Source organism: Phodopus roborovskii, unplaced genomic scaffold (genome assembly GCF_943737965.1).
Source record: "Phodopus roborovskii unplaced genomic scaffold, PHOROB, whole genome shotgun sequence".
NCBI classification, from domain to species: domain Eukaryota; kingdom Metazoa; phylum Chordata; class Mammalia; order Rodentia; family Cricetidae; genus Phodopus; species Phodopus roborovskii.
Genome location: NW_026125781.1, coordinates 428840 through 442628, shown reverse-complemented (window position 1 = coordinate 442628; position 13789 = coordinate 428840). Strand labels below are relative to the sequence as shown.

The 13789-nt window shown below is 36.7% G+C and overlaps 1 protein-coding gene across 5 annotated transcripts in view; it reads left to right on the top strand.

The window, feature by feature from the left end:
- The window catches only part of Gria3 (glutamate ionotropic receptor AMPA type subunit 3), a 263014-nt gene that overhangs the window by 65181 nt on the left and 184044 nt on the right, over positions 1-13789 (top strand). For all 5 annotated transcript variants that reach the window (XR_007834108.1, XM_051178646.1, XM_051178647.1 and 2 more), the window contains one exon: positions 9823-10062. Coding sequence is in view for 4 of the 5 variants with exons in the window: in XM_051178646.1 (XP_051034603.1) it covers positions 9823-10062 (240 nt within the window). In the remaining variant the exon portion in view is untranslated. The remainder of the gene's footprint in view (positions 1-9822; positions 10063-13789) is intronic.

The window sequence follows — 13789 nt, the reverse complement described above, 5'->3', positions numbered from 1 at the left end:
TATTTATTCTTTGCATACTCCTATGAAGTAGGCAGGTCAGATGTTACAAATGGCAGCCCTGGAATTTCATTGAAGTAACAGGCCCAATGAGAGCCAAACAAGGATCATCATAATATCAATGTCATGCAGTAGAAATTCAAACTTTATTAGATTAATGACTAAATAAATTCATGAATAGGCAAACAAATTTTAAACTTGTATATGACTACTGAGCTTCAAAAGTTTAACCATATATCTCAACCTAAAGGGGTTGACCCATTACAATACATTCCTGAACATTTCTAACATTGTTTCTCTAGAAAGATCATTTATAGTTAAAGATGAAAAATGAATTTTCCAAGATACATGCATTTGTATGTTAATGTCTTATTTATAAGTCATTATATTCAAGTAGGATCACATGTTGATAATGAGTGTTTTCTTTGTTGGCATTTAGATACATGCCATGTAATTGCAAAAATAACTAGTTAGACTGTCAGAAGGCAGTGCCCTCCTGAGAGCAGAACAATATGTTTGAGGGAAATAACCCCAAGACAGTAATTAAACTGTGGAATCATCAACTAGAGAGTGGGGCTGACACCATGTTCTGATTCAAAACTACAAACACACACTATGGTTATGGAACTCCAAGATGGAAGGGCCATCAAGGCTAGTGGGACCTGATCTATATAAAGCCAGGGATGTCATAACCTAACTTCCCTTCCACACAAGCTCTACCACATCTCCCATCTAATTCCCCTTCTCCTCCATTCCCAGATTAAATATAAACGATTTACATGAAAGGCCAGTGATGTAAGTACTCATTTGATGATCTTTGAAGTGTCCAAAATGTTTACTTAAGTTTCCACTATAAAAGGACCTTTTGGGGATTTTTGTAGACATCTATGTATTATCATTAGGTTAGGGTTTTTTCTATTCAGGAAGGAAGTGATCAGCTAAATTTTCTGTTCTCAACGTGTGGGACAGATAGAGTCTCCTGTAGACAGGAAACAGATTTTGAGGCAATTTGAATTATTGTTACTATGATGAGTAGGTACTCATGGAACTCAAAGAATTGAAGCCAAAGATATTACTAAACAGTCTATAGTGTACAAGACAACTCTCATAATGGTATTCCAAAGAAAATGCCAATAGTGTCAAGGTAGAGAAACCTTGAGTTGACTCATTTGCAAAGTTGTTTTCATTGGTCCATTAACAACTCATTCACAGGAATAGTCTTCACAGAAATAGAAATTAGGATGCTAGATTTTGACCTATCAACTAGAACATAAAGGAGAAGAGGAATGTGAAAAAGGAAAGGATAGGGCAAGCATGTCCTTAGTTAAGAGACTGTTGCCATATTATAAGAATGGCTGAGAAGATGCACTGAAGGTGAAGACAGGATAAACACTCTTCACACTTTAGAATAGTGGTTCTCAACCACTTGTGACCCTTTGGGATTCAAATGACCCTTTCACAGGGGTTGCCTAAGATCATCAGAAAACATAGATATTTGCTTTATGATTCACAACAGTAGCAAAATTACAGTTATTAAGTATCAACAAAACAAGTTTATGGTTGGGGGTCACCACAACATGAGGAACTGTATTAAAGTATTAGGAAGGGTGAGAACCACTGTCTAGACCATCAACATGAGGAACTGTATTTAAAGGTCACATCATTAGGAAAGTTGAGAACCACTGGGTTAGAGGCTCAGTAGATGAAGCATTACAAAACGGTAGAACAAAGGAGTGAGGGAGAAAATGGAGGCAAATATGACATTGTCCTGGGTTACTGGATGAAGACAACAGGTGAGACGAAACATGGACAAAAGAGAAGATTCATGGGTTGAATATGGAAATAAGAAAAGACTATGCTCATCCTGTGAGGCCTTGGGGTTGTTTAATGCATAGTTGGGAATGTGAATCTGGACCTCATAAGTATCTACTTAAAATTCATCCACATGGAAATAAAATGAGGTAAAATTCTGCTGTCTGACACATAACAGGATATATCTTTTGTAAATATTTGTTGAAAGAATATTACATTTTGTGTAAGAAGAGGGCCAAGGACAATGTCTCTGAAAACATCTTCATTGAATGGTTGGAACAAGTGGAAACTGAAAAGGAGTGAGGAAGGTCAAGTGAACACACTTATTTTTAATTTATCTTATGTGTGTGGATGCTTTGCCTGCACCAATGTGTGTGTACCACATCTGTGTCTGGTGCCCACAGAGGTGAGAAAAAGGTGTCAGATCACCTGGGACTGGAGTTACAGATTGTTCTGAGCCACCACGTGGGTGCTAGAACTCAAACTCAGGCCATCTAGAAGAGCAACTAGTGCTCTTAACCACTGAGTCTTATCTCCAGCCCCAACATGGCTAGAATTTAATCCTGTGGAAATAGAATTTCAAGAGGAGGACTTTATCAATGACATCAAATGAGGCTCAATAGTCTAGATCTACAATAATCATTAATAAAGATGGCTATGGCTCTAAGAAGGTCATCATCTAACTTGCAAAGCAGTTTCAGTAGACAAATGGAAGCAGAATAGAGGTTGAAGAAATGGAGGACTACAGGAGCTCCATAATCCCATCATTAGACAGAATGAAATAAGACTTAGAACAAAGTTTATAGAGATGTCAGGACACGCATTTGTGCGCACACACATGCGCTCACACACACACACACACACACACACACACACACACACACACAAACACACAATGTCTTTTCTGAGTATATTGCTGTGTTATTGAATATCTAGTGAAAACCCAATGAGGATTTATAGAATTGAAATGATATGTACTATTTGGCACTTGAGATACCCAAAAGGTAAAGGTAGGCTTCATCAGAGGTATCTCACAGTTAAAAGAGTGACCCCCCTTCAAACTGAGAGGATTGATCCACAGTCATCAAACTAATTTCACTGTGCTTTGCATGTTAGCTTAATATTAACTGCCATAAAATATTACCCCCAATTCACAGTTCCAAAACAGCATACATTTATTATTTTCTAGTTATGGAGGTCAGAAGCCTGATGCAGATTTTGTCACATTAAAATTGAGGTGTTAGCAGGACTGCATTGTAGTCCAGATTCCATGAAAAAAGAACTCATTTGAATGCTTTTCTGACTTTTAGGGGGCCCTCACATTCCTTGGCTCATGATCTCTTTCTGATTCCAAAGCTAGCAATGCACAGATAAGTTTTTCATAGCCTATCACTCTAACATGTACCCTTCTATGCCTTTGCCTTCCACAATTGATTACATCAGGGCCATACAGATAATCCAGGACAACCTAACTATTTTGGGATCAGATGATTAACAACTCTAATATGTGTCCTTCTATGCCTCTGTCTTCCACAATTAATTACATCAGGGCAATGCAGATAATCCAGGACAACCTCACTATTTTAGGATCAGATGACTAACAATCTTAACTCTACCTATAGTTTTAATTTCCTTTTACCATTCACTTCACTCACAGATTTCTGTGGTTAAGATATGGATATATTTGGAGAGGGCATAATTTTGCCTATTGCATAGGAGACAGAGATATGATTATGGGTAGAGATAGAATCTTCCCTGTGGTACACATTGCCAAAGTTATCAAAAATCATCTTTTCTAACTCTGTGTGTAATGCTGGGCAGCAGAAGTAAAATGTAGAAAGTTATACCCTGCCTTAGAAAGCACATGGAGTATATATCACCTACTCATCTTCATTGGTTCTCCTTCTCAAACACTATGTGAATAGTCTGTTATCTGGATATTTCAGGTTTTTCCATAGTCTATATAGTGCTATTTTCAATTATTCATTTCCCCATTCATTGTTACTAGCAAGTCAAAGTATAGGATAGGCATTTTAATTCCTGTTTGCTTGAGGGCCTGCTGGGTGTGTGAGTAGTCAATGCACTTATGAACAAAACCTTTCAAGTGAGTATGTCTGAGTATGTCTCTCCATGTGTAAGAATCACCTTATCTCTGATTTAATACACATACACACACACACACACATCCCACAATCACATCACACGCAAATACTCATTTTGCCAGACTATAAATCCACCGTGAACTAATGGAACAGCTTTAGAAATCACTAGTCTATATGATCTCTTAAAGTATCTCCCAGTGCCGTGCTTCATTGATCTGCTAGAATTCAATATACTCTAGTATTATGTAAAGAGGCTTCTCATAATCCAGCCAGATCTGTTCATTCATAGCTCTATTGCTCTGGTTCGTGCTTGCTTCTCACGTTAAATCAGCAAGAGACTTCAGTTCCCTTTTTTCCACTTGATTCAAAAGGGTATGAAAAGTGTTCTGTAAATGATCCACAATGTTGTTATTTCGATATTTGGAATATTTGATTTGTTTGACATTTTTAATCATGCTTTTGGAAATATGGGTGGTGTAATTAGGCGCTATGCTGTACATTAATGGTACCTGTCCCAACATTACAGATTTGGGGTTCTATAAATATAAGTGTGACAGCTGGGTCCAGCCTGGCTTGTCAGTCTCCACTAAAGGGAACACAGCTGGAACACTACAAAACAGTCACTAGGAAGACAGGAGATAGTCACAAATGACATCTCTAATGGGAAACATTTGGTTTTTGTAAGTGGGAAAAGATGGAGAGGCATTCCTAAGATAAAGATAGCTTTTTTTCATATCAAGAAGGATCAGAGACCACAGACCAGAATAGTATTTTACCTGCAACAGGCATTATGTAGGGAGAACAAGCGGCAGAGGACAATAGCAGACTCTTGAACCAAATTAGAGGGATTTCTTTTGTCATCCATTATTACCCAGGAACAAGAATGGGAAAGAGCAGTGAAGAAATGGATTGGACAGGCAAAAGAAAAGATAGGCTGTGTTACCTGGGGGAGGGGGACAATGGCTGCGGGGGATAAAACAACATGATGGAGTTAACAGAGAGCAAAGTATGCAGAGGGAATTAAAGCTGACTGTATGAAATTAACATACTTCGTGGTTTACTTATTTATCACTTATATCTAATTACACCACCAATATTCCCAAAAGCATGATTAAAAATGTCAAACAACTCAATTATTCCAAATATCCAAATATCTTGTCGATAATATATAAGATCTATGAAAACAGGATAGTTTTTCATATTTCTAAGAGTGTCCATAAAGCTCATAATAGAAACTCAGTTAAAATTTTTTGTAAATTAAGAGCTAGTGTTAACATAGTTTCTCTGCATATACACACAAGATGTCTCTGGTCAAATAACTCACTTTAATTTTCATAACAGTGCTAACATAGGCACTATTACTATTTCAATTCTATAAAAAAAAGAAAGGAGGTCAGAGGCACAGAAATAAATAGTAAGTATCTTACAAGCAATCGATACAAGATTTCAACATGTAGGCTTATATTAGTTACATTTCCCAATTCTGTGGGGAAAACTGACAAAAATAATTTAAGGAAGGGTTTGTTTTGACTCAAAGTTCAAGGGTAAGTTCATCATGGTATGGAACTCATGGGGACCAGGAGCATCAGGTAGCTGTTCACATTGTATTCATAGTCAGCAATGACAGAGAATGGTGCTCTTTTTGCTTTGTCTTTTTTATTCAGTCCAGGAAACAAACCTGTGGAATGGTGCCACTCATGTTTTGGGTGGCTCTTTCCATCTCAATTAAACAACCTATAAACTCTCTGATATGCATGCCCACAGGCTTGTTTCCTAAGTGATTCCAGATCTTATCAAGGTGACAATAAATACTAATCATCACAAGAGTCTAACTTCCAATCCTGAGTATGTCACAATGATCCTACCCAAGATTCACAGATATTAAATGATCTACATTAAGTCATGCAGCCAATTGGAAGCAAGATCTGCCTGTTTTAAAAGAGGGTCCCCTTATCTCTTTACATATGCCTTTTAACATTGCTAATGTTAAAAGAAGTGATGATACCTCACTAAGGATTCATCAAGGAAACAAACGTCCTGTTAAAAAAAAAAAAAAACAAAAAAAAAACAAAACAAAACCCAAACAACAGCAACAAAACACACAAGTACCCAAACTGTCATGAATCTCACTGGTTCTTGTTGGTTCTGGGAGTGGAAGAGGATGAAAAAGGTAGCTGGGATCCATCTATATCCCTTTGGGCGAGAGTTAAGAATTGAAGGTAAGTTACTTTCATGCTGGGCAAATCCTAATCCACACTGCCCTAGATAGCTCTGGAACAGAGATGCTGAGGACATGCTGATGAAGCACTTCTAAGAGCCTGATTCATAACTCATTGTGTGGCCATATATAAGACATTTTTAATACCACAGTTTGATAAGAAGTGTCAGACCAGTGGGAATCTCTTCAAACACATGAGTTCCACTTTGTCTCTTTTATATATTTGTCCCTTTATATAGGTGTTAGACTTTTGCGCATAAAATTTCATTTCAAGTAAGGCTAGTGGCACAAGTCTTTAATCCCAGCTCTTGAGAGTCACAGGTAGACAGATCTATGTGAGTTTGAGGCTAGCCCGCTCTACATAGAAAATCCTAGGAAGTCAGGGATACATGGTGAGGTTCTATCTTTTAAAAAAAATCCATTTCAAAGAAAGTTTCCAACACCAATGTTTTACAATGTTTGTAAAAAGTAATAAATAAGGAAAGAGATCATTAGATTCCTCCAGGATCACTCTAGGAATCTAAAAACATAATTCTTTTCAATCCAACTTCTGAGAATTTTACACATGTGTTCAGTATTTTCATCATGTCCACCCCTCACTCTCCCCTCCCAGGTCCTCCAATGCCCCCCAACTCCCTTTCAAATTTATTACCTCTTCTTTTTAATATCAATGTTCTATATTATATATAAATAAAGTACACTAACATTAACCTTGTAGGTATACAAATATACTCTCTCTCTCTCTCTCTCTCTCTCTCTCTCTCTGTGTGTGTGTGTGTGTGTGTGTGTGTGTGTGTGTGTGTGTGTGTTTGTGTGTGTGTGTAAAATGGAGATAACTCCAGGATGATTGGAAGAATCTCCTATGAGAAGCCCCTGCCAAGGTCACCTGTGCTTCCGCTTCTTTCAGAAACTACTACAACTGTCTTCTTGTGCCAGCTCTCCCCACTGGCCCTATGCTCTCTGGACCTTCTATTCGTGCTATCTACACTGGTTACAGTGAGTGGAACAAAGGAAACCCTTTACAAGTGCCAGTATTTGCTGGGACTTAGCGTTACATGAAGACAGTAGGAAATGTACTGAGGCTGTCTTAACACTTGTTGATATCTACTGTCACCTGTCCTCTTTAGGAGTTGACAAGAGTCTGTTAGAACAAGAGAAATAGAAGAGGCACATACAGCTAAAAGTTATTAGCAATGTTACAGTTCTTGGATTGAGTGATGAATTTCTGGATGTTTATTATACTCTAAATAAATAAGCAAATTCAATGAAGTATTAATGTTTCATAAATTACTCCTTAGTGTCAAAATAATAGATATAAGAGGAAAACAACACTTATTTTTCTATTAACCAAAATCTCATCACTATAATTTCTTTTCATTCATTTGCCAAAAGCAAACTAGTCAGAATGGGGTTCTCCGTGCTAAAAGCATGTTACATCTCTTCCTAGCCTTTTTTATGTAGGGCCCTGAGGCCATTCTTTCATGCTTTCTAGTAGGTATGGTGCTGACAACTATGTGTTGTCCTCTGGATTACTTTGTTCAAAGGACCATAATTGCTTCCTCAAGCCTTTCAGTTCCATGACCATTAATAGGCACAGCTTCTTTCTTGAATTATAAATAAAGGATGTTCACTTAATTGAATTTGAATTTCAGGTAAATCACAAATAAACTTTACTATATGAGTTTGAAACATGCTTATACTAAAATTAATTTATTATGATATGAAATACAAATTTAATTGGACATCTATCTTTATTTGCTAAATATGAAAACCCTATCTCATACAAGTGAATGTTTATTTTATGACATTTTGGGTCTCTAAGTTAGCAACAAAATAGTAAAGGTATCAATAGTTCATGATGTCCATGGAGAAATTAAATGAGATTATAATTGTACTACTTAAAGTGCCTAGATAAATATAACTTACCACTCATTGATTCTTATTATTTTAAACAATCATTACTATTACTGCTGTGTTTTTTTTTTTTTTATCATGAGTATGGCTGGTAACACTATTACTGGTCAGTATTGGACCTGATATCATAAGCCCTCCATTTACATGAATAAACTTAGAATGGAATTTTCCTTAGTATTTCCTTTCATGATAGCCAAAGATCATTTTATTTCTAAGTACTCTCTGTGGATCTCATCTTGAAGTATTCCGGATTCATCCACTAGTTGCCAATGTTTTGAGGCCATTTAGAATTCTTCAAATCATAGGTGATGATCTACTATGCTAGAAATGGCAGCGGAAATGACTTAGTTTACTTAATGAGGACCCTAATCTGCATATATTTAAATAGTATGTGTGGACAGCAAGGTATCACAGATATCAAGAACTCTATTTTTCATAATGTGGTAAAAAAAAATGATTCAGATTGGTCTCTTTTGGCTACCTCCTGCTTTCATTGTTTTCTTTCCTCATGTCTTCATATTTTTTACTGACTTTACTATTTCTCTTCTCTGGGAGGACCCCCAGCCTTTTAATTCTCTTCTCTAACCCACTCATTCCCATCACCACTTGTCCTTCTGCTTTCCCACCCATTATCAATATCTAATTGGACATATTAATTTGTTTCACCATGATAATGACTTTAAAGTTTCTACTTAATACTTCTCCCAAGCCACAGACATTTCTAGCACCATAAAATGAAAGAAATGAGCCTAACACTGGAATCTACGGTTTCATAGCAGATAAGGGAGATCAGGCAGGACCTCTTAAATCACATTCCATTATGCTTGTTATGTCTGCTTTGCATGAATGGAAATGAGCAGTGGTGCAGATAATCTAAAGATCATTTCCACTTGGTTTGGGAATGCACCACACAGTGTTGTTGTAGCTGATTTGCTTTGCTAATTATGTTCTACTGAAGCTAATACTGAAATTGGTTCACATTTTTTAAGCTCCTCTGGGCCAGACGAGAGAAGAGGCAATGGCTTGGCCAATTTTGAAATGAAGGAGAAGTGACAACAATGAGGGGGCCATGAAATTTTTCTATGTAGGCTAATGAGTCCACCAGAAAAATGGAATAGGATCAAAGTAGATCTTGGCCAATTACACCTGGGCAGAATAAGCAGCCAACTGCCTCCTGTGGTTCAATGGCCACTGAAAGGTCAATCATTCCCACAGCCTGTCCACAATCTGAAATCCTCTAATTAGCACTCTACATGAATGGTCTTTATCATAATAGAACTGTAGTTATAGCACCATATAACAGGGAGAATAAAACATTTCCAGGCAGACACATTTGCAGTTAGTCTGACTCAATCTGCATCTACTAGGAAGGAAAATCTGAAGGGGTGAAAAAACAAGTCATTGGGCAACCATTGTGGGAAGATAAGAGCCTGAAATGTCTTGGAAGTGAGCAGGAGACTTGTAAGAAATAAGACAACTGTCACCTCTTTCCTTTCTGAGTTTCTTGGCCAATGTAGACATAGATAATATGTACTGTAGCCAATAATCTTTTCTCTTTCTTAATTATTTTCCTGTGGGGCATCTGAACTATCAGAGGAATCTATAGATTTCTCTAGAGTCTTGGCTTCTTACTTTTGGTTTGGTGCTGTTTGTTTGCTTGCTTGCTTGCTTTTTGACATGGTAATTTAGAGATTAATTGTGCATTGGCTTTCTAACCTTACAAGCTGCCCAAAGGGACAACTGACCTATTGAAACGTGTTCCTCTCTTTCTCATTGCAGTCTGCTCCCAGTTCTCCAGAGGGGTGTATGCTATCTTTGGATTCTATGACCAGATGTCAATGAATACCCTGACCTCCTTCTGTGGGGCTCTGCACACTTCCTTTGTCACCCCTAGCTTTCCCACTGATGCAGATGTGCAGTTCGTCATCCAGATGCGCCCAGCCTTGAAGGGGGCCATTCTGAGTCTTCTAGGATACTACAAGTGGGAGAAATTTGTATATCTCTATGACACAGAACGAGGTAAGAAGATATATCTACTCTACTCTGCGAATATTCATGTGATAGTGATTTTAAAACTTCATCACACATGCATCCCTTTCTTCCAGGGCATAAAGTTTAATTCTCCTTTAAACTTGCATTTGTATTCAAAATAAATCAAACATGAAAAATTAAATCAATGGCAATTTTAAAACCTAATTTTTCAAGTCATATACATACATCCTTATTAAGAAGTGACTTGGGATATACCCATGGATGTTACTTTTGTAAAAAATAAGCTCATCCAGAAAAAAATAACTTTATTTGATATCAAATAAATAAAGCAGAGAATACTATCAAATAAAAGTTTTGACCTAAAAAATAAAAGCTTTCATGTATAAGTGTGATCTACTGTGCCACAAATACATGGAAGCCCAATCTGGAAGTTTTCAGAAAATGAAACTTGTGAGACTATGAGGATTGCCCATTCAAGATATACTAATTAATATGTTGAAATATTCACGTCATAATATAACTAAATATACCCAGCAAATGCAGTTGTTTTTGGTGTTTTCCTCAATGAAACTGAAGGCCCTCATTATTATGATATGCCATCAATGTCATGTCAGTCATTTGCCTGTAGACTAAATGTGCATGGTTCTCTCTGACTTCGCGGTTTCAGATTCAGGGAAGGAAGAAACAAATGAAAGGCATGTCTTCCTGGTCCTTGGGGTAGTGAGAGAAAAGCTCTTTCTGATCAACATAAATTCAGATGCTAATTTGCTCCTCAGGGCCAAGTGTATTAGTCATGTTCCTCTCACTTAGCTGCAGTACCAGATCATATCACGAAACACACAAACCTATGTTTGTCTGGGATACATACCAGCAAAACGGGCTTGAAATTCACCAATCTGAATCAGGATCTGAGGGTTCAACCCAAGATCTAATAGTAGCTAGCTTTCTCATCTTGACCAAGTTTCTGGTGCTCTTTTGACCTTGGTCTCCTCACCTAAGGCATGTTCCCTTTTATTTTCTATAAAATTCTATGATCTGTGATTTTTTTTTTTTTTTTTTGGACAGTATACCACACACAAGAAACTTTGTATCTTGGAACTAATTGTAATGTACATATAACCAGTGAATTAATCCAATGACTTTGCAAGCTACTATCTATCCTTAGTGGTATATATACCTCTAAGATAGATTCATATATCCCAACAGGGGTGAGCAAAAAAAAATTAACAATTCATGCTACACTAGATTCTGGTTGCTTTAAAGATTGTAAAAAGGTAGAATTCCAGAAAAGCAGACTTTCCAGAGACAACTCCTTAGAATAAATGGACCTCTACAGTAGGATTTCTTGAGGAAGGGAAAATAGGAGAACCATGAGGCCTCAACTCTAAACAAAAAACTACCAAATACTCAGCCCTGAGATCATATACATACAAATAACATGATATGAACTGGGCAGTTTGTATTTATGTATTTCTGGAATATTTTTATACATGTAACAAACAAATAGGAAGAAACCATTCATTTGAGAGACAACTATGGATAAGGGTACATGAGGGGCTAGAGGGAGAGTGGGAAGTAGGGAAATAATGTGAGTATATTATAAATTCAATAATAAAAATTACTATATATTTTAAAAAATAAGGGGCAAAGGACAAAGTAAGGAGCTCTGTGTGTTCAAACAGAGCCTTGATCCACTAGGGTAACAACATTGTCTACACATTGTTCAAAGTTTCTAATTCACAATGTACTGTTATTTTAATGTATTTCCTTCAGTTCGAAATGCAGAGAGTGAATTAGTTAATTTCCATTTATTGTATATAACTCATTGTAGTTTTTAGAATTGAAGGCTGAGACCAGCAGCTTCTATCCTGAAACATTCTTTAAAAATGAAAGATCATTTCTATTAATGCTATAACTCTATTCATTACAAAGGAGACCCAATGCATGCATTCTCTTATCATCACCTATAAATAATCTGTGCTCATTCGATTTCTACTGTGAAAAAGAAAGTTGATACCATCTAAGTCTGCTTATCCCTCCTCTAATCCCTAAACCATCTCATTAAAGAGTTTGAGCAATTCTATGGTTTGAAAGCTGAAAAAAAAATCCTTTTTGATTCACGCAAATCCATGTTTATTTCCTCTTTAGCTATTTACCAGGTGGGACTAATCTGTTTTGTTTTTGAGAAATACATTACATAAACTTTAATATTAATGCCCATTTTGGAAAGTCTCCTCAAAATATTGTACCAAAACCTATCCCAAAATTTTAATAACTTTCTATTACCCTCATGAGAAAATATAAAGTCTATTCTTCAAGATTCATATGCTTATACCTCAGACAATTAACTGTCCTGTTCTCCCTCTGCAACCTTATAAGATCTATTTCCTGTAGATAGTTCCTATTTGTCACTATTGTCAAAATGTGCCCCTTCCATGCCTCTGCTTTATCAACTTCACTTACTCTACTACTGCCTGAAATATTCTCCTGTATCTTGATTATGAAAATTGTTTCAAGGTTTCTAACTGCACAGCAAACTCTACCTCCCTCCTTATTCACTTAGTAGTTGTTAAGTTTACAATTGTGAACAAGGCAATATGATTCCTTCTTTCTTAAAGTTTGCCTTCTAAGAGAGACAAAAAATAAAGCAAATAAGAACTTATTATTGTACATTTAGATGTTGTGCTATGAAAGAAACAATGGTTATGATGCTTGGACCTAATTTATAAAGGGTGTACCATGATAGCCTTATTGTGGGTGGGCATTATAATCTGACTACTAAAATATTGAAGGACAGAGCCTAATGTGGAAACAGTCAGTGCAAAGAACCTGTAGAAATTAATGAAGGAATATAATGGGTAAAACTTAGAAGAAAGGAGGATGGTTGGAAAGAAGATTACAGAGATAGAGGAGAGCCATGTTTTAGTGATGCAGTATGACCAGGAACCATGGTAAGGAGTGTGGATTCTATGGGGAAGGGGCAGCTATTGCAAAATTCTAAGCAGAGAGGTCAAATGACTTAATTTCAATTTCTGGGGTTAATACATGGTGAACTAAGGAAAATCAATGGGAACAAAGCCATTGTAGTCATGCAAGTCAGAAAGATGATAACTTGAACAAGGCTGGAGGTAGAGAAAAGTATAAGGAGTAAAAATGGTGATGTTCTTTACTGAACCAGTTTTGAGGAACAGAAACCTTGCCTACCTCTAAACACCCAGGGAACCCTTTTGTCCACACCATTCACTTAGCTCTTAACATGCCCCCCACATTGTTACTTCATTTGGTCTGGTATAAACTCCTCAACCCCTTAAGTCCAATGTGATTATAAATAATTCTTTAAACAACTCAGTAACTTATCTGTTCTCTGTTTGCTTTTTCTTCAGTGATCATCTATTGCTTCAGTAATCAAATGATGGGGAGGTATTATAACATCAAATACAATTTTATAATATTTTAACTTACACTTGATGTGGAAGACCAAGAGAGACAGAAGGAGCACTGATGATTACTTTCAAATAACCTAAGTATAGTGTTGTAACTGTTCTGGTTAGGTCCAGGGCTGAATAAGAAGCTAAACAATGGGTGGAACTTCGAATGTCATTTAAAAGATATGTTGCACAGACATGGCCATTTTTCTCCAGTGTTATCAAACACTGAATGAATTTGAGGAGTACACTGGCTCTGCTCTGATTTCTGTCTCCAGAGGAAAGTCTGCTTCAGGATTTGCAAGTCGCTGCTTCACTTAGTTAATAAA